At 38.7% G+C, this 27007-nt stretch overlaps 1 protein-coding gene across 5 annotated transcripts; it reads right to left on the bottom strand.

Annotated features, from left to right (window-relative positions):
* Window positions 1-52: 52 nt before the first annotated feature.
* MYLK3 (myosin light chain kinase 3) lies at window positions 53-27007 on the bottom strand. 5 transcript variants are annotated; one of them, XM_015873963.2, is made up of 14 exons: window positions 17626-18320; window positions 14688-14778; window positions 13877-14011; window positions 13582-13786; window positions 11107-11672; window positions 9501-9606; window positions 8047-8140; window positions 7628-7737; window positions 6431-6572; window positions 5714-5784; window positions 4838-4966; window positions 3674-3826; window positions 2829-2961; window positions 53-1489 (listed from the first exon to the last, which is right to left on the bottom strand). In XM_015873963.2, the coding sequence occupies exons 1-14, from the start codon at window positions 18133-18135 to the stop codon at window positions 1418-1420; spliced, it is 2517 nt and encodes an 838-aa protein (XP_015729449.1). In that variant the 5' UTR covers window positions 18136-18320; the 3' UTR covers window positions 53-1417. The 5 variants fall into 5 exon arrangements, with proteins under 5 accessions (XP_015729449.1, XP_015729452.1, XP_015729450.1 ...); XM_015873966.2 differs by lacking the exon at window positions 17626-18320 and adding an exon at window positions 26914-27007 and having other exon boundaries at window positions 13582-14011; XM_015873964.2 differs by lacking the exon at window positions 17626-18320 and adding an exon at window positions 26067-26200 and having other exon boundaries at window positions 13582-14011.

The raw sequence follows: 27007 nt of genomic DNA, 5'->3' as shown, positions 1-27007 counted from the left end.
AAGATGCTTTCTCGTGTTTGTTTTTTAAACCAAAATGGAGGAACGGGCCTGCTCCTTTATGATGTAATTTATTAGTATTAGTTCAGAAATATACAGACCAAAGAATATAACCACATTTACCATGCAGAAAAACTGTGGAAGGAAAATATGAACAAAAGTGGGCCTTCACAGAAGGTGATACATTGTAAAGATTACTTCAATGGATTTCAGTCATTTTTCACTGTTTTGACAGTGGAAAAATTGCACAAGTCCAGAATCCAGGAATTAGAAGAAGCGAAAAGCATTAGAGTGGAAAAAAGATAACTAGGCTAGGGTAAGGCATTCTTAAAATCCTCTTTATTAGCAACCAGCACTTCTGCTAATTTAAGGGATATGAAAGTCTATAAGTTAATGGGAGCTTGGCAGCAGCTAAATGTCTTCACTGAAAAGCAAGTTTTAGGAAAACCAGAAAGTATCACTAATAAAGAGCCTGTTCAGTTTACATTGAGCTCTACAGAATATAGAAACCATAGGTCTAATAAATAATGTTACACCTTTAGATGAGAAACTGTAGGTGGCTTCAATTCTTTAGACATCATGAACTGTTAGTATTGTGAAGGAAAAGTCTAATGTTTGAGAGCAAGTTGGGGAAAAAAAGGGTTTCAACCTCCCAGCTGAGCCAAAGGCAGAGTCTGGCAATACACTGTTTCTCTGGAACTGAACAGCATTAGAATCTGTTTTGCACATCAACTTTCCAGATGAAATGCATTACAATCATTGAAAAGGAAAAAATATCTCAAAATAAAAATTATAATTCTAAGGACTGTAGTCACACCCAATGAAAAGCATTTACACATTTTAAACCTGAAATGAAATGTCTGGCAATCTTCCCTGGACATAACGAGATACTTGCAGAACAGCCCAGCAGCCACTGCCTAATTATTATCTGTAGCAGTTTCACCTATCTATCTACTCCCAAAAGCAAAAGTTTGATCTTTCTGCCTCCAGTAACAAACCTGAGGAGAAATACTATGCAATTCTTGTGGCAGTCCACTAAAACTGTTTATGTACAAAGCAGTTGTGAGGAAGGTCTTTAGAGATCCCATGCTTGATGTGAGAAGCCAGAAAACTGCTGGTAAAAACTGGCCATCAATGATCTTCAGAATAAAGCCTCCAGGAAGAGGTCAGCCCCACTAACTTCCTATTTGTTCATCACTGTACAACTAGAAGCTTGCGAGAACAAAACAAGGTATAATCTGTTTTCCTAAGTCATTTTAGTGCCTCTGCTTAGAAACATTTTGGGAGCACTAACACGATATATGATAACGACAGATGCAAAACTTGACATTATATACAGAATAGAAATTATTGAAGATACTGAATTCTTCTTCTATGGTTTCACATCCATCTTCAAGTGTGACAGCTGCTTCGTACAACCTTATGCAAGCTTGACAGACATACTCTGAAATCTCTTCAGTCTGTTGGCAGCAGCCACCACATAAAAATGTTTCTGTGAACAAAACAGAACAGTCCAAGTGTGAGTACAACTTTAATGGTGACTGAGCAGTAGAACAGGCTGCACAGAGAGGACATCTCCCTCCTTCAAGTTACTAAAAAGCCACCTGGATATGGCCCTAGGCAACATGTTCCAGGTGGTCCTGCTTGAGAAAGGGGGGTGGAAACGAGGTCCCTGCCAACATCAGCCATTCTGTGATTCTTGGGAAAATTGAGTACAGGGCCAGAAAACAATCTCTGTCTGCGCCTCAGGTAAATCAGCTCACTTAAAGCAAGAGACAGACTTTCTACAGCTCCCAAAGTCTTAGTTTCATATACTATTGTCAAGTGGCACCCCTCCTTCACAGAAATGCCAAATGAAGTCAAAGAAAAGCCTGAGGAAAGGCTGCCCAGCTTTCAGTGCTTGTCTTTGCACTGTAGGGAACATGGTTACCTATGGACACAGCATGGTTACCTTTGTAACAGGCACTGTTACAGGCACTGTTACAACAGGCTGCAGCAGCTTTGGCCTTGATATTCAAGACCCAGTGCAATGCAAAAAAATTATTTGTCACCAATTCTAAGAATGAATGCTAAGAATTCTGAAGTATGATACTGGAGTCTTGCCAGTAGGAGGTAATGCAATGCTTTGTACTGAGAAACCACTGATTACTGTAGAACAGAAAGCTGATATTGTGAACTGCACTAGTATGAGTTACAGCATTATGTCTTAGATGATGAGTTTAAAACACAAACGTTAGGAGTGAAACAGATTGAGTCTAAAGAGTTGAGAAGGTATAAGATTCAACTCCTTGATAAGGGATTACAACTCTCCAGTGGCAGAAGGAGATGGACCTGAGTTTTCTTGACATCTCCTCCATTGCTTATTTGTAAAAGATGACTGTGTTCATCTTCCAGGATCAATTATGTACAAACCAATAGATACACCAGTAGAAATTCTTATCACTTCTTCACTCACTGTTTACTTCTGAAAAGTCATGGGCTTATCAGAAAGGTTCTGAGGAGTTCTCTGGATGTCTTTAAGCCTATTTTTTTCCCTCCCTCTCCCAGACTTCAACTCTCTGCAGTGGGAAACAAAACTGCCTTATGTCATATCCCAAACCAGCAGTGACAAAAGAACAACACAACTGTTGTCAATGCAAAAATTAGAGTAAGCTAAACAGCAGCCTCTGAATTTGTAAAGGAAAAAAAGGAAAACTTTAAATAACAAACAGAAGAATTCCTAAACTCACATTTACAAGAATTTAGTAAAACTGAGCCAGCATGCAAAAAAGCAGGCCCTGCCTGCACTGAGCTGATTCTCCCTCTGGAGGTAGATTTTCCAAGCTAATTACCTTCCATTTTCTCTGAGCTATGTAACTTTGCAGCAATAACTGGGACTTCAGGCGAAGCTTGAACTTCTTGGCTTTGGCAGGTAGATTGTTTAACCACTCATGCTTCAGACACTGTGTTGCACTCATGCGGTAGCTGCAAGGAAATGAAATACCATGTAAGCACAGCCGTCCTTCTCTCCATTTTCTCTGAACCTTGTGCTCCTCAACCTACAGATTACATAAATGTTTGCCTCAAATAAACTAATGCAAGTGAGTAGAAAAGCTTCTTGAGATGCTATTCATCCCAGTGTGTAGAGTCCTAACTTCATCCTGCACTCTGCAGTGTAAGGAATGAGTGGTGTGAAAGCTGCTGACGGGGTGTGCAGTGGGTTGACTGCCCCATGCTGAAATATTCTATTTCACCTTGTTTGAATTTTGTTTTGAAACAGAAGCTGTATGAGTTCATCAGTTTATGCAAAAAAAGTTAGTGCTGAATCACTGCATGAAGAAAAATAGTTGTGGTGCCATCTATCTATTCTGAGAGTGCCTCATATTTAAAAAGCACAAGTGTTCATTCATCCTAAATTTAGTTAGTTCCACAACTTATGACAGGATTTGTAAGAACTCAAAGTAACAAAAGAAACAGCTTTTACACAGAGAAGGAATATTAAAGACAGAGTTGTACATAGCAAACCCTTCCAGATTTCCTCTCTTCTGCCTCTAAGGAACTGCCCAGTAAGCACAGAACAGCAAAAGAAAATGTCACATGATAAGTTCTCAGTGTTGACTGTAATTCAAACAGAGAGCTAGAAGGAAATACATGTTATTAGGTGCTACACTGTCCTCATGATCAGAGGAGTAGGTACCTTTTCTCTTTCACAAGCAGCCTGGAAATGAAGTCTTTTGCTTCCTCTGACAGCTGTTCAAAAGCTTCTGCATCAAAATCCCAGTTGCAATTGACTACATAATTCATCGTCTCTGCATCAGTTTCTCCCAGGAATGGGGACAGGCCACTAAGCCTTAAAAAAAAAAAAAAAAAAAAAAAAAAAGTGAAGTGGGAAATAAATAGTTATATACAAGATTAATTTCTCCCTGGAATCTTCTGTTTTATAGTTTTGGCTAATTTTGTTTTTTAAGAGAAAGGGTTCTCAGACATGGGAGTCCTACTTTTCAGTTCCTGCCAAGATCTGTATTGTTAACGTTACTACTCAGCAGCACACTCAGCTAAGTCAGAGTGCACCATTAATGGATCTCTAATAAGACAAATTCAGCAGGAATCTCAGAACCTATTTCAGTGGTTTCCCAACTAGGAAAGCTAGGAGGGCTTGAGAGCTTTCTTAAATCAAAGCTTATAACCAAGTTTGGCTTGAATTAAACTGGTTTCTGAATAACAGCACATTGTTCTCAATTAGCCTCTAGGCTCAGATTTATTGCTTCAACAACTCATTATTTCATTCAGTAACTTCTTGGCTAAGAAGTTTAAACCATTTATTCCATTCACAGAAAGCATCTGTGAAAAATTCTGATACGCCAAGTCCGCTCACCAGAGCCTTCCACAGCCATCCTGCCATCAACAGAAAAGTCTTACTCCCACTTGGGATATGATCTGTGGCCTAGCACTTAACATTAATTCCTCTGGGCAGATGCAGACTGAGTGAGAGCTGATAAAACTATCAGAATGTAAAGTTGAAGATTTAGATAAATCTTCAAGGATCCAATCAAAATGGAAAATCTGAGAAATCACAACATGATCCACTTGAACTTGCTAAATAAGGTGGTGTAAAGGAGAAGAACATTTACATATCTATCAAAAGGGCTATTTGTTGCTCAGAGACTAAACACCAACAGTGAGGAACCTTCAAATTAAAGGTCTGTAGCTCAAAGTTTTTTGTTTGTTTTTAACAGCACAAACTGGGAGGAGTCCCATTCTGATGGGCTCAATGCCTGCCACACTAATGTTTCACAGACACCCTCCATGGGTCTGTTCTCATAGAGCCTTTGGTGCCATTGCCACCACCTCTTATACTTACAACATGTACGTGATGACACCTACGCTCCACATGTCTGTTGGGTAGGAAACAAAGTCATAGTTCACCACTTCAGGAGCCAAGAACTCTGGAGTTCCAAAATTAACCTTCAGTTTTTCACGAGGTTTGTACCTTTAACAGACAGAAACAGACATCAATGCTGAGAGCAGGCTGGGGAAACAAGTATCTCATCTGCAGAAATCAAAGCGTGTTACAAAAAAACAGAGCAAGCATAGCAGAGTCACCAAGACAACCAGGACAGCATTAATGTCTTTTTTAAAGACCTTAATTAGAAGTCTTTTTTAAGATCTTGAAGACAAATAAGTGAATTCTGCTGTGACTGCAGACATAAGACCACCAGTTATCCTCTTGCCTGAGTAAAACCAGAAGAAAAGGCCAAGGGCAATAAAATTTGCATAGACCCTTGTCACAGAATGAGAGAAGCTATGCTCTCTGCCAGGTTCCACCTATCTAGCAGACGCTGTCCAACCTAAAACAAATGTGTTCCCACAGCTTTCTTCTAATAAACTCAAGCAAGCTGAGTAGAAGAACAATGAAAAGCCTCTGTTTCTCTGAGGGCTTTATGTTTCACATGGGATGTCCTCCACAGAGTCTCTAGAGTAAAAGCTTTAGAAGGGGAATCATTTTGAGACTATGAGAACAGCGGTATATCTTTATTCAACAGAAACTCTTCTTGAAAAAGTAATTAGATAATTAACACACACAGCACTACTCATGCCTGCAGCAGCATAGGATTTAGCTCACTCACCTGTGGGAACCACCTCAGAGGCAATAAATGCATTAAAAATATAATAAGAACTTCCAATAACATAATTCAATGGGCTTTTTTAAAAAAGTAAATCCTAACTGAACACTTACCTCCTTGCCAATCCAAAGTCAATAATTTTTATCTGGTTCCCTGTGCGACTTACACACAATATGTTTTCAGGCTACAAAAATACAAGAGTACTTTCAGTTAAATGTATGACTGAAACACAAACCTAGCAAGAATAAGAAAAATATCTCAGACTGTAGTCATAGTTTTTAGGGTGATTCTTTTCCTTCTATTCCTATTAAGAGAGAAGGATCTGACTGGCAAATGAGTTAGTGAAAGGTTTGGTTTTGGACCTCCTGTAAGGAAGTTTAACTTCCATTCCAGCACAACACTATACCTGTACTGAATATAAATAGATTTTGAAATGAAAAGCACCCACTTCATATACAACAACAGAGACAGACTGATGGTTATGGTTTACCCCCTGAATTTATAAAAGTAGTACCACAAAAGTCAAACAAACATATCAAATGCACCCTCTGTTTTGTTCATGAAGACAAAAAGTTGTTTCTGTTTTTGCTATTGTTTTGCATTTATTTGTTATTTCCCCCTCCCCAAGTGACTGTTTTTCAAAGGAGAGAGCAAGTTTCCAAACTCAAAACTGAAGAGCTGGCCAAAATACTCTCTTGAACTTCATTCACTGTGGCTGTTGGATTAAGGAAGTCTATTTCTTTATGAGATTAAATGAATGAAATAAGAAATTATTGCGATTACAGACTGTAGTGGTGCAAACCATAACATCACAGATGGACATCACTGACCTTCAGATCTAAATGGAGAATATAATGCTGGTGCAAGTAGTGGACTCCTTCACAAATTTGTTTTGTAAATAAGATTGCATCCAGCTCTGTTAGATTGTAGTTTTCATCTGTGATCCGGTCAAATAATTCACCACCATCCAGGCTAAAATTTTAACATAGAGAAGTGTTAAAAACACTGAAATTTCTCATTAATTTCATTTATTTGCAAGTTGGAGACTTAGTTTCTAATTTAGCACAGGTCCTAACGACACAACTAGCAAACACAGTACCTGCAGACTAAATGACTTTAAGAAACTTATTTTTGTGTGTGACATTAAGTATCACTCTAAAGTGCCTTCCACACTGGGAGACTTACTGCTAACACTTGTAAGAAAGTAGCTGGGGAGAATCAAAACCTAAATTCAAAGGCACACAATCTGGAGACAAAACGCAGACCTGGAAAATCTATAGAATGTACCAAGTATCTACTATTATCTTCCTATTAGCTTAGGGAAATTAACTCTGCAACCTGTACGATCTATTCAACTTTTAAAACTGAAAGCCATATTACCCGAGCTGACAACTGAAACCAATTCTGCACAAAATAATAATAGAACATGACATCAGACGCACAGATCTGACAAGGTTCTGCAGAGCAAAAATTTACAATTATTTAAATAAAAGATTGAGACATTTTAAAATGTCTCATATTTAAATTTGCTATTTTGTGTCCTTTTTTCCTTCACATAATTAACAATTTGTTTTGTAATGTAAACTCAGTTTCAAACAAACAAACCCAAACGGGTGTACTTGAAGAAATCTCCCTTTTGTCATTTCTATATTCTCACACTTGCTTCTTATCTGAGGTTTTACGTGCCCTGAACGCTTGTGTGTAATTCGGTAGCTAGGGACAACGTTGGGGCCTCTGGGTTAAATTCAAATGAAAAATGAACCATAGCAAAATCCTGTTTATTAATTGTTTTGTAATTAGCTTCATAGCTTGAAGATAACTGCCTTCCTTAGCATCTGCTTAAATTGCAATCCTGCTAAGTATGTATTTTTTAACATGATAATACTGCCTTTCATATGTGTATCTTACACTCTCACAGGCTGGAAAGCTACTCAAGTCTTTTTCAAACCTCAGAGTTGTTATCCACTCCCCTTCATGACCAAAGCAAACCCCAAATCCCAACAGTTCCCGAAATCATTTAAACTTACTATTCCATGATCAAAGTCACATTATTTTTGGCTTCAAAGGCATCATAAAGTTGGATCAAATTCACGTGATTTAATTGGTTCATGATGTTAATTTCATTTTTCACTTCCTCCTGGAAAATAAATAAATAAATAAATAAATAAAGAGCAAATATGCTCCTTAAGTCCAATATATTTGAATATACCGTAATTTAAAATCCTATAGCAGCTATATCACAGGTTTCATGTGAACACATGGCTTAGTCACAAACACTAGAAATGACCAACAGTCACATGAGGCCCAAGCTACTGCTTTAAAAGACAAGTCCTAACATTTGGTACCATGCAATGATAGTTGACACCTATCGGGAGGTTCAGTGCAAATGAATCAATTCACGTGGTTTACAGCACAAACTCATTTAGGTTCACAGAAACATAGTTACCTTTTCTTTTGCTCCTTTCACTTTAATGATTTTGGCTGCCAAATTGAGACCAGTTGAGACTTCTGTGCACTTATGAACTTGCCCAAAACGCCCCCTGTTGGTACCAAACAAAAGATAGGAAAATAACTCACTGCAGAGAGTTTTCAAACTATTCTTATCATTGATTAAAAATAGCCCAGTACAAAGTGAACAGAATCAGGTGGCCAGCAGCATCAATCTCCTCTTTCTCTCAGCTTATGAAGGATTAGTTTTATCTTTCCAGCCAGTTGTTCAACGCTTACATTAAAATATTATGCCCCTTCGTATTACTACGTTTCACTGTGGTATGATGACCTGGTGATATTCTTTTTCAGTTCTGTAACTGTACCCATTTGCCGTCCTCCAGTGATGTGTTAGTGGGCATATTAACAAGGATATTTCTGTCTTGCTCTCATAACTTTTAAAATGACTAACACCAGTAACTGTATCTGCTCCACAAACCACATTTCTTGCATGTTGTAAATTCTCCCCCATGTCACCCAGATACATTAATTCCCCTTGAGATGATTTCTAAACATCATTTTTTCTGCTATTGCATCATCAGGCCTATACTTAAGCCATATTCATACTTGGATTAATCTGTAAACCAAACCTTCTTGTTAGATATGCAAGTAGACAAGAATACAAAAGCTGAAGCAGCTGTACACTTTCCACAAGTCAAGAATAAATGCAAGGTCAAAGTAATTATTTTTTCCCCTTAGTTTTCTTCAACACAAAGTTCAGCTGGAATAAAGATTTTGGAAGCTGCCCGACCCCTAACAGGGTCTGCTGACTTTTTCTCAAGACTCCAGCTGTAGCCAAGATTACTACAACAAATGCAAATAGCATCCAAAAGCACAGCCAGGAGTCTGAAAATGGAACTGAGGCAGAAGCCAGTAATCTAAGGGACTTAGAGGTGCCCCACAGACAGGTTCATAAAAGGTCAACTATGGTAGCCCCAGAGGTCTGGAGGATGAAGAGATGAGCAATCTGGCATGTTATCTGCATTCTCTCTTCTTGCTTCTCTATTATTGTAGGCCAAATTTACTCTCTTCTTGCCGTATCAGTTAAAAACAACTTCTTCAAAGCTTAAAGGACTAAGAAAGGTGGGGAGAAAGTGATGTTATCAAAATTGAGGGGAAAGTATTCATAAGTTACATGAAAAAATAGTTATATGCATTTTAAACCCCTTTTGCTCCACGCAGAACTGTAAATTGAAGAAATAAGCTGGTATCCATCACTCCCCATGCTGCTGAAAGAGAGTGCTGAGCATTCTGATCCACTAAGCAACTGCTCTGGCTGCAGTGAGCTTACACGTGCCTCTCCCATACAAATCTTGATGCCATTTGAAGGCAATTACCAGTTCCCAAGCTAACTGCACTTCTTCACAATTAGCTACCACCTGCAGTACAGCAAAAGGGGGCAGAGAGACTTACCCTCCAAGGACTTCATGACGACACACTGAGTAGCATGCTGTCACCTCCGTTAGCTTGACACTCACTATGCGATGTTCAAAAGGAGCAGGGGGAGAAGGGCTGTCATCTAAAGATGAGAAAACCTGGTCACTGAGACATTTCTCCATCATCGCTGCAGCTTCATCTCCCTCACACCAACATTCTCAGTCCACAGGGCACGCATATAATTTCATTTTGTTTGCTCAGTATAACGAGAAGTCTCAATTGCCTTTAATTTTCATGGTACCTACCTTCTACTGGAATTCAGACAAGCAGTGAAGTATCTATAAACATTAAGCATGCAATTCTTTCCACTATGTTTAGAGTGAAACACAGGTAAAACACCAGAAGCAATGGAACTGCTCGTTTTTAAATGCAAATCAGTTGAGCACACACAATCACTTGGCTTCTCATTAAGTAAAAAAACAAAAACAACCTAAATCAGATTTAAAAGCATTATTTCTAGATGGTTGTAAAGGAGATAAAAAAATAGTCAAAATCTCTCTGCTGCTTCAAGTACAGACTTCTACCATTAGAACCCTTCTAAAGATGATGGATAAAGGCCAATCACTGAGGACAAGATCCTACCTCCCAACCCTGTTGGTCTTAACACAGCAATGCTGAAAGAGCCCAGTGAGGTTAATGTTTGAGCTCATGTGTTAACAAAAGAGGCCTCTCAACAAAAATATCTGGAAGTTTCAGAAAAAAAATAAATAAAATTATATTTGACCTTTTTGTTCATTTTGATAAGCTAACTGGGAAAACCAGCATGAATACACAACAGTGATAAACAATATCAGCACAGATATCAGTTAATTCAGGAAGCTTCTACTAGCAACATCGTAGTAAGCGCTGTAAACATTTAAATGATTAATTTAATCAGTTCCTGGGAGTTAAATTATTTAACTATTATATGTTTAATGTCTAAGCTCTTCTAGGATAAAGATTCTACCATCCACTCACATTGATGCTCATTCAAAGTAATTTTAAAGTTAAACTCCAGATAACCTGGCAGGCAGTTTAACATGTATGCAAGTTCATTTTCTTGCCGCCACTGCTGAGAGCATCAGATACAGATCAGGACATCTACACATATACACGCATTCTGGGAATTTCACGTCTGCTGCCTGAAACAACAGAAGCATTCACACACTAATGGATATCTATGGCCAACAGCATAAAGACCAAACAAGACACTTGTCCTGCAACATTCTTCTGTTCTCTTCAGTCCGTAGTTGCAGCAGCACACCCAGTTTACTTACTCTACCTTAATGCATGAATACTGTATCTGAAGGACTGTGTTTTGTCAATATTACTTCTTCAGCAGAAATACACATTCCACTTAATTTTATCTGAAAGGAATTTTTTTTACCCAAAATACCTTCTTGAAGCAAAAGTACTATTAAAATAAACTGTACTAACATTGATCTCTTGGTTTTGATCATCAAACTTATCTGTGGTGCTTATACTCTTAATTGGAGTTAAACACTCAAGTGTAAGACTCACGTGGTGTAGCATGCACTACTCCAGCTATTATTTTACATACAATACACACAGACAGCACAAACTCAGTGCAAAAGCAGCTTACCAATGATCATCTCATCCTGTGTGGAAAGCTCTTTGCCAGCTTCCAATGACTTAGTGTTCTCTATCTCTGTTCCTGCACACTGACCCACATCATTTTCACTTCCCACTGAACAGTGGGGCTCAGATTCTCTCCTGTCAGAGTGGGTAACTGCCACGGAATCTTTTACTTTTATCGTTCCTTGATGAATTTTGACTTGTATTCCCAGATCTTTCTTTGGCCCTGCTGCAGTGGTACTCTGTGAAACTATGGGCTTGCATTTTAATTCTGACTTGTCTTCAGCCTTTTTAATTGGCTTGGGCTTGTTCAATAGCGGCTGTTGCTTCCCTGTTTTTGGTGCAAGTTCATTTTGCTTCTTTTTTTCTTTTGCTTCTTGATTTGATTCAGTGCTGATAATCTTTGGAGTCTGTTCAAGTTTGGATTTACCAGGCAGCTGTTTACATCCTTCCACTTCTGATGGTAAAGAGGACGGGGATTTTGCTTTGGGATTTTTATGGCTGAGATCATTTGAGTTTCCTTCTTTGGTCATCTCAGTCTTTTCTTTCACTTCAGTCACATCAATGGCTATCCTGCAGAGCAAGCAGTTGGCAATTCACATAGATACCTAGACTTTCTTTCACAACTTCACACAGAAACTCAGAAAATTCTTAAAATGCAGATTTCTATAGTATTAAAGAAGTGTAATTATACTAACCTTCTGAGGAAATAAAACACTAAGGAGAAAGCATTGAAAAACATGGATATATTTTTTCTTGATCTTGATCCTTGACTGCTTCACCTGAGCAGAACATGCCTTGCAAACTCCAAAGTACTAACCCCACCATCAGAAAGCTCATACAACTTCTATCATCTATTACAGTTGGTCTAACGAGCTATCATTCCTGTGGGTAAAGAGCTGGTAGAGACCGTCTTCACCAGTTACAGGCTCAGTATCCAAGCATCCAACTGCTCATACAGCTCTAAGAATCTCAGTGTTTGTATTCATTCCAGTTCCCTCCAGCTGGCTGACCTGCACAGTCAAACGTATCTGTGTCTTATGGGATAGCATTTTTTCCACAACTTTCTGCTAAAAACATAACTTCCATAACTCTCAACCTGTTAATACTATTCTCCCTGATGTTCCAACTACTAGAAAACTTGGAATATTTCCCTAATTCCCCAGAATTAATGCCTCTTTCAAAGGAGCCACCTCATTACAAAACAGACAAAATGTGTTTCCGCTTTTGCATAACAGAAGCCTGAAGTTTCTCAGTTTTATCACCTTTCACAGCTGCTGCCTTGTGCTATGAATTTAAACTGCACCAGGACTGAGCTATTCAGAGCACTGAACACTGCTCTGAGCAAACACTTCCACTGCTATCTAGACAAGCCTGAACTCAAGAGGACTCTTGGGCATGTCTCCAAACAGAAGAACACAATGTTCTTTTGACACTTCTGAATGGGCTTACAGACTCCACTAAAAGCAGCATGCATTTTAAAGATGCATTTACCACATTCATGACTTCACACACAAACATAATAGGGACCTTGTTCAGGAGTGTGAACTTTTCCCAGGATTTACTCTAGGTTCTGCCTTCTGGTTTTCTGTTGGCTTCCCAACTCTCTACACCAAACACGTTGGTACCCACATAGCTCCTGTGCCAAACCACTGAACCACTGCAAAACCTTCTGTCTGTGTGCAAGTTCACTCCTGCCATATCATTTTTAACCAGCATCAAACACCACGGGGACAACAACTGTTCATCAGCTTCTTCACAAACACCTGAGCTAGCCTCAATGTCGGAGCCTTCAAGGCAGTACGGACCCAGCTCCACTTATTGAAGCCTCATGAGCCAGAGGCAAAACATGGGGAGGTCCTGTTTCTTAATGCTATTACAATAACAGATTTGGGGATATCAATTTCTAAGTGCTGTACACAATTTGCTCCTGAATGTTGGAGAAGAGACCACAATGGTGGAAACTTCAAATTAAAATATACACCTCATCTTACCCAAAGATAAGACTATTAGAATTTAAAAGATGAATAAACTGGTCATATCTTTAGGTGACCAAAGCATGAAAAAAAGAAAAAAGCTTTAAAAACCACTTAGGGCATAAAGAGAAACAAAATACTTCCTTTCAGTCCCATGTTTATAGAAACAGAGAAGTTGGAAAAGAGTAGTCTAATAAGGTCCGTCTACTTGTGATGCAGAATGGCAGTCACCTTTCTCTAATACACAGTAGCCCATCACATCAAATCTCCCATGCCTAGCCCTCTAACTTACTGGCTTCTGACAAACTTCACAAGGAGTTCTTGATACTTTGAGTTTTTTGCCTTAATTGTTTATAAGATCCCACTGCACCTTCCCCAGCTTGGCCATTTTCCCCCTGGAGCTTGCCTAAGCAGGAGATGACGCCTTTGAATAATCTGTTACGTTTCCTTTTTTAACATGTGGAATGGTTTCAGATCATACAGAAAACTACCAGCAAAGCCATTACCTGGTTTGTGTCACTTCACACCCTGTGTCAGATACAGCCTGGGATGTAGAGGGCACAGCTTCCTGCAATGCCGTACTCTGTGACGGAGGTTTGTTTTCATTCTCTTTGAGTTTCTGATGAAAAAGCTGCTTGTGACATTCATCTGTGCATGGCGCTCTACCCATATTGCGAGCTTTAACAGGAACATCTTGGTTGCCTACATGATCTTGATTCACAAAGGGAAGACTATTATGTTGATTCAAAGCTTTGACACCAACATCTTTCTGCTGTTGACAGCTCCACGCTTTTCCAGTACCTTCCACTGCTTTCTGCTGTGCTGTCCTCTCTTTAGTCTGGGGTCTGGAGTCAGCTTTGTGGGCAACAGCACTTGAAGCATTCACCTTCTTGCATCCTCCACTATTTTCATCCAATTTTTTCCCAGTTTTACTATCTGAGTGAAACACAACATTAATAAGCTATCCATGGCAGAAGTGGTAACAAAAAAAGAGGAAGTAACACACCCACTCAACATACACACCCATAATTTAAGGGACCTGCTGACATTTTTTGTGGACAACAGGTCTACTAAGCTCACATTCATGGCATTGCAACTTCACAGGTATTAATAATGGATGTGATACGGCAATGTCCAGACAGCTACACCCTAAAGAATCTAACGCTGATGTGGCAATTAAACTTGTTTATAAAAAACAAAAACATGTTTGTAATGTTAATACACCCCTGTTCCAAAGGGGGAAGAAAATGCTCTTCGAGCTGTACTAAGACAAAAATTTGGGAGCTGTCTCCTAGGTGATACTGCCACACCTCTGCTGTACCTCCAAACCAGGAGTGCTCTCTTAATTCAGATCACTGTAATACCAAAAAAAGGAAACAGCATAGCCAAGCAAAGATGCTGCTTTTAATTTCATGTGCTTCAAGGTTTCCGGAGGGGTTGATTTAAGAGCCAGATTACAAAGAAGAAGAGAACATTACTATTTTCTCAATAATTCATTCATAGTAATTCCTCTGTAGTACATTTAGTGGAAAATGGCAGGCTATTCAGTTTCTAGTTGGTCTGCAGCACATCCTAGAGCCAAAGATGGTAGCACGCCCAGAGTGATACACACCTTCAGAAGGCTCACTGCTTTCAGTTTGGGTTCCTCTGTTACTAAGTACATGCTTCGGTTTTGAACCACTCTCTTCAAGCTTTTCCTTGGCCTGAAAAAGACAAAAACAACAGTTACACTCAAGGGTGTTTAATTTTCACTGGGTTTCTCTAACCTCATAAGTTGAGACCCTGTAAAATGGGTATTTACAACAATCGACTTTAATTTTTTTGTTACTTCTGCTTTTTTTTTCCCCTCCACTTTTTTTTGATCTCTCCCTACTTTTACAAAAAGGCATACTTCTAAAGCAAGATGGCACAGAGCAACATCTTAGGTAATGTCACTGCTTCCCAAAATGTCCTTTATAAGACATTCTGCCTCAAGTCACCCTTGCTCATATGATTTAAAACCATGCCATGTGAAACACAATTATTAGAAGATAAAATCATTTTGTATTTCCAATTTCCAATACTTGTTGACTGTTGGCTGAAAGATGTTGTTGCAGATACAGTGATATATTTGTCTTAAGGCATCTAGAGATTCATTATTTGAGCAGTGATAGAGGTTATACAAGGAACCCCTATTTCTTATTATAACTCTCATATCAGTTACCTTTAGTATGGTTAAAAAGATTTTTTTTTTCTACTTTAAGCAAATTTCATCCTGCAATTAACACAGCACTGAGAAGACTTTTTTTGTTTTGTAACAGCATCACTGTAACACTTCACAAAGCAATACATTAGCAATAAAATATTTGCACAAAGCAATATACAAAAATAGGAAAAGATATAACATCTTGTGGCCTATTTAAATCTAGTGATAAGCAGCCTCTTATTCTCATTCATATAAGCCAACAAGGAACATCTCAAATTTTTCCTGCAGATACTCAATTAGAAGTCTGCTGCAAACCATCTCCTTTTTCTTGCAAGTAAAAACAGTCACTGCATTTTTCATGCTACAACCTTATGAATTCCACTACAGAACACCTCCCTCCAGCCTTTTCCCCCACCACAAGAATTAAAGCCCCAGAAAGTAAAATACTGTTACCATCTTTATCACAGCTCCAAGCAAACCCGCAACAACAACCATGGGGAACATTTACTTGCAAAGTCCTATGTGCAAAAAAAGCCTTGGATAAGGGACAGCTTAATTTTTTTCTGTTGTTTATTTTGTTGCTTGTTGCTGTTTTGTTAAATAAAAAAGCGGCCTAGATCTTATAAAGCTCCATTCACAGCCTTTTATCAATTTGACTCAACTTTGAACACTCCTTCCATAAGCATTCCTATGGCATCCCAGGAATGCTGTCATACCATCAGCCAACAGCTTCACCAAAAAATGAAAACATGACCTCCCCACTCCCACCCCCATTCTTAGTAACCTTGTACAAAGCCAACTGTGATAAGCAGCGTGTCATTACAAAACAGCACAGGTTGGAAAATAGCAACACGCAAGGAGAAAATACTTTGTGTTCAACCCCAATGCAACCGTGAATCTTTTTGGACACATTACAAAACGGTCCAAAAAAAAATGGACCAAAGTTAACACAGGGCTCAGCACAAGCTGAATTTTTAAATTCACCCACGCTTTCCTCCACATTACTCCAGCTAGGTCACATAAATTTACTACCTCTCCAATTTAAAACGAGTTCAAATATCAGACTACTCAGCAGCCCGTGATCAAAGCACAGACATATCCTAAAGTCTTAGAACTAATCTCATGCTTCAATTTCAAAAGCTTCCCAGTAACAAGAAAGGAGAACAACTGTGGTACTTCAGAAAAAGTGGAGTTAGCTCCAAACAGTTTACTTGCCCAATACACTTTGTGAGTTCTTCATCCAAGGCAGCAGTCAAATCTTGGGACAGAGATCTCCACCTAACCCCAGTTCATCAGGTCACCGTACCTCTCATCCGAGTCCCCATTCACATATCTTGAATGAATTTATGACCTCAGACCTTCTTTTTCACTAACATTAATAAGGTAGTATTCACTAGCTAACTAATGATTAATCCTGACTGCATGCTACAAGTCTGTGGGAAACGTTCCTCCGGTGCTGCTCTAATCGCAGTTATCTATATCCCTCCTTACTGTTCACTTAGAAACTGACTGTAGGAGACTCTTGGAATGGACAAACATTTCAACTCACGGAGCTCTCCCTCACACTTGTATTTTTTTCGGCCAGTAACAGAACACAAGTCATCATGAAGACTCAACTCCCATTGACCGCAACTAATTCTAAACACTTTACTTGCAGAAAGCAAGTTCAATCAGTTCCAAATACCATATCAACTATATTTCAGTCTTACCTGTTCCTTCCTCACTATCTTTAGTAATTAGGAAATGCTTTGGAATTGTTATCAAAGAACTGATGGATACTGCATATGCAAATCCACAAGAGCTACTTGATTTGAGGAGTGAACGATGCCGATACAGTTCATGAAGTCACAGGTTCATCATAAAAACATGGCTAAAGACAACTTAAGTATCTGAAAACATACAAAGCTGCTCGGTCATATAAACAAAAGTCAGCATGAATTTTCAAAACTTTTAATGCTTTCAGAGTTCATGATCTATGAAGAAAATAGAAGCAGCTTCCTTCAGTAAATACTTCACGGTACATTATTATTCCTACCTTCCACTGGAACCTCAGCTCTGTCACCAACGTGAATGACATTGCTGATCTTCAGGCACCATTAGAAGCTGAATCTTTTATAGTAGGAATCTGTTTTTCATGCTTGTTACGGGATTGCCTGGCACACTCTTAGGACTTTAGGTATTTTCAGGCACATTTTAAGACTATGTCTGCCTCAAAATGCTTATAACTTAGAGGTTGTGGCAGTAACCTGCAACAGCAATTCTAAAACGAAAACCTGAATTACAAACGTTAAGGCAAAAAAGAATCATCAGGAGAGACTTGTTGCTTTACAAAGCACTTCATCAAGACTAGTAAAAGAAAACCAACCTCAACAAAGCTTTCCAGTAGACTTCCCTTCTTCCAGGGCACAACGCCTTTGAGAATAAAATCCACTACTTTAGAATTTTTTAATACTTCTCCCATTAGTGTAATCACTTTATCCAGTGTTTCAATCCTTCCCTCTATCTTTGCCAGTCTCTCCTTGTGCTTCAAGGCATCAAGCTGGGCAATTTTCATCAATTTCAATACTTCTGAGCATATGCTCTGCGTATCAGTCTGGTGAGGATTGTCCGATACCTTTAGGCCTTTTTCCATTTCACCTGTCTCATCGAGAGCTTCTCTGGATACCGTTAGCTTGTTAATGCCCTTTTCTATATCCTCAACAGCTTTAACTCCTTGCAGTTTGCCCGTCAGGTCTTCTTGGAAACACAACAGTTTGTCCATCTTCTCATTCAATAGATTCAGTTTTTTATCCATTATACTAAAATTGTTCACTTTCATAGGCTGTAATTTGGTCAAGGCATTTCCCTCTGCCACATCCAAGCTACCCGCAGACATTCTGTCCAGACAGGAGGATATTAGATAGATTAGGCTGGCTTTTCATTAATCATAAATTAGAAAACGAGGGCCTGAAAGTTAATCTTCTTTAGCTATGCCTACACCAGACAATCTCACTTATTGGAGTTGCTAGAGCGTATCATTAGATAGCTATTGCACAAATGATTTACTTCTGTGTTATCTATTTCTTACTGCATGCTCTCAACAATGGAGGTAATTTGGCACCAGGCGATATTTTCTTGGGCCTCCTTGACGTCACAAGACCATTTAAAATTCTTTCTCAAGTGGCTGCTGATAGGCAAGCATCTTAACAATTGCCAATGCCTAAGCAGACCTCTGTACAGAGGAGCACTGTTTTTGTGACCAGTTTTAGTTCTGTGATACAAAAAAGAACTTGCTGGAACATTTCTCCTAAGTAAACACAACAAATACAGAAATAAGTGTGGTGGCGCTGCGCTAAAGGTTGGAAGAGTTCTGCTTTCCAGCACAGACACAGGACACCCAGCAGAGACACAAGCTGTGCTTGTTAGGTTGGCTGGCACTTGAATTTAAAAATAGAGTACAATGACAAGGATCTGAAATACGTATCCAGCACCAGCGTGTCTTTGTCAACTGAAACTTCTAAAATTATATCTTTCTCCCAGGCTGTGTTTGTGAAGCAAGCAGAAGTCTTTATGAGGACACAGAGCAAGTCCAACAAAATTACTAAATTAGACATACTATGGATTTATTACTGACTTCCTTTCACTTCTAAATTACATTAGTGTGTCTACAACATTCCCTAGAGAACAGAAAAGCAGTCATTTCATACTTGCACAATCTCCACACTCCTGAATGCTTCGCAATACAGAGCACCTCTTTGTCTCCAATCCCTTCCATTTTTCAGAATGAGCATACAAAAAGAAGTCATAATTATTTAAATGAATTCACTGTATGAGATAAGACATCACAGAAATTAAAATCCTTTCTCTACGCAATACAGAGTCAGTAGTAACAATATTAAAATTACCCTTTTATGAAAGTAAATAGTCCTTGCCACTTCTGTAAGAGAATACTCCTTGCTAGGATTCTCTAATGTACATGCAGAGAAAAGACAGCCAAAGCTGACTCCTATTCAGATACAGCTGTTCAACATACAGGCACATAGCAGGATGTAAGTAGCGATGTATAAGACCTGCAAAATTACAGGCAGGGTGATGGACAAAGAAAAAGGAAACATCAGTTGGTCTATAGTGAGAAATTTAAAACATCACTCACAAAGTGACTTAATTTCCCCCCCTTCCTTCTCCCAACTTTTTAAAGGCTGTTAAACACACAAAGAAAAACTGTCCTAAATGAATTCAACTGATTGTTTTGTCTTAGTAAAGCTATAATTGCATGATAACAGCAGGGTGGCAAAGTCTTTGGCTGCAACAAATGGGAACTAGACCAAATGCAGCAGCCATGGATACAGAAATGAAAGAAAAGAGCTGCTTACTTTTTGAAGGCCTCAGGTAGGCAGGAATAGCCAGCAAGAGACACCCTTACCTCCACTGCCAACCCTTAAATGAGGTCTGTGAAGGGGCACATCCTAGCTCCACCCCTTCCAGTCACTCAGGTACATTGCATGCACCTGAGCTCACCTGGGTGGGCGCTGCCTTCCCACCAATAGCTCCATCACTGCTTCAGGCCATGACATAGCATTTCTACTACAGGGTGAAAATACACTTAAGTATAGGCAGAAATCTTTTATTCCTTTTGCTCTAAATTACAGCAGAAGGTAATTTTTGTTCAGACCATTTAGTGCCTAATGTTCACATCTCACTGAAGCAGCTCAAAGAGAGCACATTGTTTCATTGACAGATTCCAGTCTTTTAATACTAAAACTTACACACTGCAAGTCACTGTGTATGCATCCTTATACCACACACAAAAGTATTTTTACTCTGAGAAACACTCTAACCTATTAAACTCGCCCTTACTTTATAAGAACCCATAGCATATAATGTGTTGTATTCAGACACTGCTACAGAAATTGTTTCATGTCCAATACTTTCCAAATTACATCTGAAGAATGTGAAGTGTTGTACAAGTAATGATTAACAGCAATTTAACACAGGACCACTGCGCATAGCAGAGCTCTGCTCATGCACCCCACATTGTCATTGGCAAATATAACTGGCGAGCCACATCACAGTCTGAATGTAAACTCAGAATAAAAGATTCTTATACTTTGTCTCCCATTACTAGGAAATAAGCACTGTGATCTGGAGTTTGCAGGTCATCTGCAAACTGCATCTGCACCTTCATCCCATCAAGAGCTGAACTGAAATAAACTTTTGGGATACCTTTAAAATATCTCAGAATATCTTTAAAACATCTCCAGGCTATCAAGTATCTCAGGAGAGCATGAAAAAAAAGTACACAAATTCTGGAGAACCAGAACTACAAGTGACCTTCAACTGATGATGCCAAAGAATCTTCTATCCTCAAGAGGCAAATGAGAGTTTATTCCACTTTGGCTTCAGTCCCACACACACTCCCAGTTGTGAAAGACTGATGTCAGGAGACAAGAGAAACATTTGCATTCAACAGAAAGAATGGTTTAAGAATCTACTATGCAGCAGTTGAGCTAAGATCCCTCTTTGCTAGCTCTGACACAAAAGAATGAAAAAAACATTTGCAATAGGAACAAAGATGAACTAAACAGAGGAGAAAAAAAAATCTACAGCATGTACTAAAGTAATACCAGAGGCTTATATCCCAAACAAGAAATGTCACAGAGGTTAAAACCAGCTGCTCAAACAGATCATCTCATTAGATTATTGCATTGCCTCCAGTAACACAGTATAACTGGAGACAACTAAAAATATGCAGGTAAATGGAGAAGTTTGCAAAGGTTGCAATTCAGAGTTCTAAGAAGATGAAGAATCAGATGTGGTAAACATTCAGTCCCTACAAAAAAAAGAAAAGACAGCAGACAAATTCAAAATTTGGCTACAGCTACTGAATGTTACTCATGCAAAAAAACCTAATAAATATCCTTTACATATTCAGTGGCCAGCAGGCAACCTTTTCAAGCTGTGCTGAAAGCCTTCTTAACCCATATCCAGTCGCTGCTGCTCATGAACACAAAATTAATTCTCCCCTGAGCAAATGAAGAGGTAGCTAAACTTTAAGATACATAAACTTCTGCAAAACTAAGCTCTCCACCAGTGAGTAACTTCCCACAAACAGCACATTTCCCAGCCACGCGAAAAACAGTAAATCACATCCACAGAAAAGTGGTTCAGTAAGATAGCAATTCTCAGGACAAATGACAAGTACTAAAACAGGTTTCAACTTAATATAGAAAAATAACTTCCAAGGTCAAAATACGCCATACAGCTTGGATAAACCTGTCCATGAAATAGTGGGGCTTCCTGATGTGATCAGACAAAAAGTGACCTACCAAGAACTGGACCACACCTGCTTTAAAAGGCCAAGAACCTGACATTTAATGTATTATTCATGTCAGCTGTTGGTTGAAACCCACCTGCATAGTGCAAATGTCTGTAAAGCACTACCAGTCTCCCCATCTGACCCCAGCATGACACATTTAAATACTGCCTAGCAGGCAAAAGTTCCACTTTACTACAGCATCACCCCAACATAGTATGAACATTCATTACATAAACTCTTTGTTACCTTTCTATGCACGTTTAGTGACAGAAAACTGTTAACACAGTAAGTCATAATGCTCATAGGCAGCGGCTAAGGACACATTAATGGAACTTGAGATCATGAGGAATATCTTAATGCATCCCTGTCAAGCAGCTGACAGCAGATAGCTGAACAGATAAAATTATGACATTTAATTTACATCAAAGTAACAAGATTTCTAGATAACAGTCTATCACCCGCCCACACGGCTTAACAAGACCCCCTGCATTCTTCCTCCAGGTTACTTTCCTCTCAGGAGGCCAAGAAAGCACCTGTTGCCCGTCCACATTTATTCAACTGACCCCGAGTCATGACCTCTTACCATCAAGTCTGTTGCCCACAGAAAATGCACTAAGATGTCTCACTGCTTTTAATTTCCATTCTTTTCTTTTTTATCCAAACATCTACCAAAACATTTTACCAGCCTGGACCAGAAGGCTGCCACTGGTAAAGTCTCCCATCCCTCCACATCCTCCAGCAAAGAGCTCTTTGGAAACCGAATAGAGAAGTCCTGCTGCTGGTTCTGCTTCTTCTGAATTTCAGTGATTTTACATCAAATGCTGTCAGTTCCCAGTAATGCCTGCTGATTCAAACCCGCTATTAAATTGCTTTGCCTCTCATTTGCAAGATGCTTTCTCATTTACAAGAGTAAGTCTTGGTTGCACAGTAAGGCCAGTAGGAATAAAAACAGTTAAAGGAAATCCTTGCCACTGAAGTGATGAGATAAGGCCTCTCAGATCTGTTGCACAAGAAAGTGTTATTTCTAGACAGTCAATTTTTCAGAGGAAGACTATGCATAACCCAGAATTTGCGCCAACGTAAGGAAAACCAGCACAAATATTCTTGCTGGCTTGGAATATCATTGGCTTTCTGTCAGAGCCCTCAAAGTCTCTGCTTTATGAGCAGCATGCCTTTGTAAGAGAAGAGGGAATCACCAAATGGCACTGCCTTGTTATCTTCTGTTTCCTTCCTACTTTGGAAATATACATTTTTTTTTAAAAATCAGGTTTAAAAGATTATGAGAAGAACGCACACAACACCACTAACTTGGTAATTTGCAATAATCATTTTCTCCCAGAACCAAAACATAGCATCATACCAGACACTCCAAAGAAAACAATTCCATCCCAGTTGAAACTTACTAATAATGGTTGTTTTTGGTGAAAATCTAAACCAGAAACACAGCAGAGGAATTCACTCATTTATTAAAAAGAGCACTTCTTGACATTGCCATTCTCCAGTAATAACCAAAATACCACATTAAGGAAATTTAAGATGGAACAAATAGTCATCTCTCCTATAATGAAGTCTGTTCTGTGCTATATTCACCTGCTGATTCTGATCTCTCTGACATTTTGGTTTGACGTCATTCAAACACGGGAATAACTACATCAGTTCAGGCTTAGCCTCAAGACAAGTTCTGCTTCAAAAAAGGACTCAGAGTAAGGGAACTTAAGCACAAAAGCTGGTGGTTTTTACAGTCTCTTCCCAGATAATCAAATACCTGCAATTAAGCCACTCACATTCCTTTAGGTAAAGGTTTATATGTCCAGCTAAAAACAATATACATAGAATGCAGCATTCATACCAGATGCGCAAAAGATCTTCAAAAGGCAACCCCATCTTCAGATGTGTTAGAACACACCTTTTGCCATCTCTCCTAACAAAAACTTTAAATCAGTTCAACAACCAAATCCTTTGTCTTACTGCTTAAGCATAAGCTACAGGAGACATCTTCCATTGTATATCTGAGCAATAACACAAGTTTTCAAGCAATCTCTAAACACTTTTATCAGTTTTCAGAGTCAACTATCATTACAAATCCTTCCACATCACCAGGACCAGCTGAGTCAACCACTTCAGTGCAAGCGGGCAGATCATCAAGTCTAAGCCAGAAAGAGACTACAGTCAACAAACAAGCAAACAACAAGCTCCAAGTTGCAACAAGTAATATTAAAAGAATACATACACTCTCTAGCTCCTGCCAGAACAGATTCAGACCCAATTTACAAGCTGCTACTCCATGCAGGAGAAGAGAGATCTCACTACGCTTAATAGCAAGTTCCTGGATTAAAGCAGTTCTTACCAGTTCTAGTAAAAGTTGCATGCATGGTCCAAGACACTATTTGATCTTATGTGCTTTTCTGCTGGTTGTATTCTTCAAAAGCATCTTTCCTTTCATACTGTTGCATAAAATTGAACTATTAGCTTTGTGAACAACATAAAGAATAATTTCCCAATTGATAATCATAATGAGTTTTGGTGTGATGGTCTGAGATAACAACCCAGTACAAAACAACCAAAAATCAAGATACTTTTGATTCTTAGCTCATTGAGGACAAGGAAAACCAATTATAAAAATCAAACTAAATCTAAGACAGTTTCTACCTCTAGACCTTATACATTTTCAGAAGGGAAGTACCGTTATCATCAGTTATAAAGAAAGGGAAACTGAGTCACTGAATATAAAAGTATTACTCAGTCACCCAACAGATGAATTAGAGAGAAATTAGATATTCTGAACTCCAGCACAGCCTTCATGTTACTGAGAAATACTAATCCTGGGCTGCAGAGAGCTAAGCCACAGAACAACACAGATAACTGCAGTATTGATCATCTTTTCCTGAGACATCACTAGTCCCAAAAAAAAAATAAAAATAAAAATAAATCCCAGGGTAAGTTGCTTTTGTGGTTCTAAAGCCAATTCCTATAATTCTTCCTGGAATACATTTTATTTTCATTTCCACAGGAACAAACAAAAATTAATTGTCCAGAAGTTTGTCTTGTCAAAAACAAAGGCAATTAAAAGAAATTCACAAGCACATATTTCATATTTAAGACTTGTCTTTAGCCAGAAGCTCAATATCAGCAATTTAAATACAACATTATCTGTTCAATATGAAGAACAGCTGATTAGTGTATTCAATTAAATCCATCTTTTTTTTCCTGTTTTGCTAATATAAATAGACAATAAATCAATAACCCCTCCCCCCCCCCATATGATGTAAAATTTTTTTTTTATTGCATATGATGCAATAAATTCAAACAATATGATTAAAATCACATTGTACTGTTGGCCATAATGTTACATAGTGAATCTAATATATTCATAGAATGGAATAAAATTATATCTGTTGAAGAAAATCTGTTAATTTCTCCAACTCTTCTAGATCTTATTTAGTTCACCTAGTCTACTGCCTCATTAGAGAATGAAGATAACTACAAATACAAGCTCTTTATTAAAGTCCATTAGAGCCATTATCACATAAGACCTATGAGACAATCCTTTCCTCAAAATTTTGAAAGAATGGCCTCTTCAAACAGCAAACCAACAAAACCCACTATCTGCTGCAATGCTTGTTTTGCATGACAACACAGCTTCCTAAAAAAACATTAACTGAACATCCTTACCACAGAATCGCATGGTATTCTTTTTAAGTTTGCTTAAGTTTATGTTTCTGCTTCTGCCTGGATGGTAAAGGCTCAAGTTTTTTTAAGTAGTAGAATAACATGCAAATGGAAGGAAATACAAGCTTTGTTTTCCCCAGACTCCCTGCATCTATAGCAACCAAAACCTAACTCTACAGATAGCATTCAACACTACTGTTTGATGGATAGCTTAAAGTGGTGGAAAAGTAGATTACTATTCTCTGTTCCACCAGTACTGTCTCAATATCTGCCTCTTTTTGCAGTGTTAGTAGACTGTCAGTAAATGGTATTTTTTTGGAGACAGACTCACTTCATTTCCTCAATAGCGTTCTTTTTACAACTTTTACATCCTACCACAGAACACACATTTGAGGTGTTAAGCACACAGTGCTTCAGTTGATCGCATTAGCTTAAACGGGCTGATGCAGAATTTGGGTCCCCACGAAATCACCCTGTGTAAGCCTTCCTGACATATTAATGGTCTTATAGTTCTCAGACATATGATTAGTAAAGCAAAAGTTGTAACAACTGACTTCCATATAATCTGAATGTCAGTCAGACATCATACAAACACATCATTCGGATGAAAAGTTTTAATGTGTCAAGGCTCTCACAGGAACTTATTTCTTTACAAAGGCAAAGCCTGCACAAAGCATTCCAGAAGCCCCTCCTCAACATCAGCTGGTGCTCTGCAAGCGAAAACACTGCACAAAGCAGCTAAGAACATCCAACGCACACCACTTCACAAAAGGCACAGTAGCCAATACTGTCACATCCAGTCAATTTTTACTTCCAAACTACGGGAACAACAAAATACTTACTGTAAACCTCTTGATGTAATCGGAAACACAAAATCCTCCCATGCTTAAACGAAGAGATCTGTGCAGAGAGGTTTCCTGGTATAAAGTTCCCATTTTGTTTTGATTGTACGGTGGTCACCCAGGTAGCCTAAAGCCTTCTAGGCTGTACAGCCTCACTGGATCTTGCTAGAATTTTGCTTCTGTGATATACTAGGCATTTCATCTTATCTAGCACTACACCAGGCATTTCAATCATTTCACTTCCTTATCAGCAGTACTAAATTTTATCTGCATCTCAGCAGCTCACTTCCTGAACTACTGATAACAGCTACTGTAAGACACAGAAGCAACATAACAGAAGATGACATCTGAATCTCCAGAAGTCACTTAAGAGTCCCTTTTTTGCATTTATCTGCTCCTTAACTTATTTTTGCCATACTTAACTTTGCATTAGTTCTAACATGGACAGCATGTTTGTGTCAGCTAAGTAGTGACAGGGCTGTTGTTTTTCTAACCGCTTTGTTCAGTGACACTGATTACTGTCAGATGATACTTGTTTTCAAAACATGACTGTAGGAAAACATTTCTTCCATTACAAATTTCTTAAGCTATAAGGCAGAAGCATTGGGATCAAAAAGAATAAACTAAAAAGGACAAATACTCATCCTCTATCAGAATTCATATCAGGAATGAGTAGACCGTGACATTTGCGCAGACAGACAAGTTGCTTAGGGAGCAATATCTGGATTTAGCATGGACCACACCTTCACTGATTAAACCAAAATATAATTGTGTGTTACTGCAGAATGAGTGCACATCAGCTCTCCTCTAAAACAGATACGTAGGTAACAGGGATAAGACACAGTACCTTTATCATTACGGACTAAGAGATGTCAGGTCCAGAAGTGTGGGTAGAGAACCAGCTACTCCTCTCACAGCAAAAACATGAGCTTCATTTTCAC

Source organism: Coturnix japonica, chromosome 11 (assembly GCF_001577835.2).
Source record: "Coturnix japonica isolate 7356 chromosome 11, Coturnix japonica 2.1, whole genome shotgun sequence".
NCBI classification, from domain to species: Eukaryota; Metazoa; Chordata; class Aves; order Galliformes; family Phasianidae; genus Coturnix; species Coturnix japonica.
This window is presented reverse-complemented; position numbering and strand designations above follow the sequence as displayed.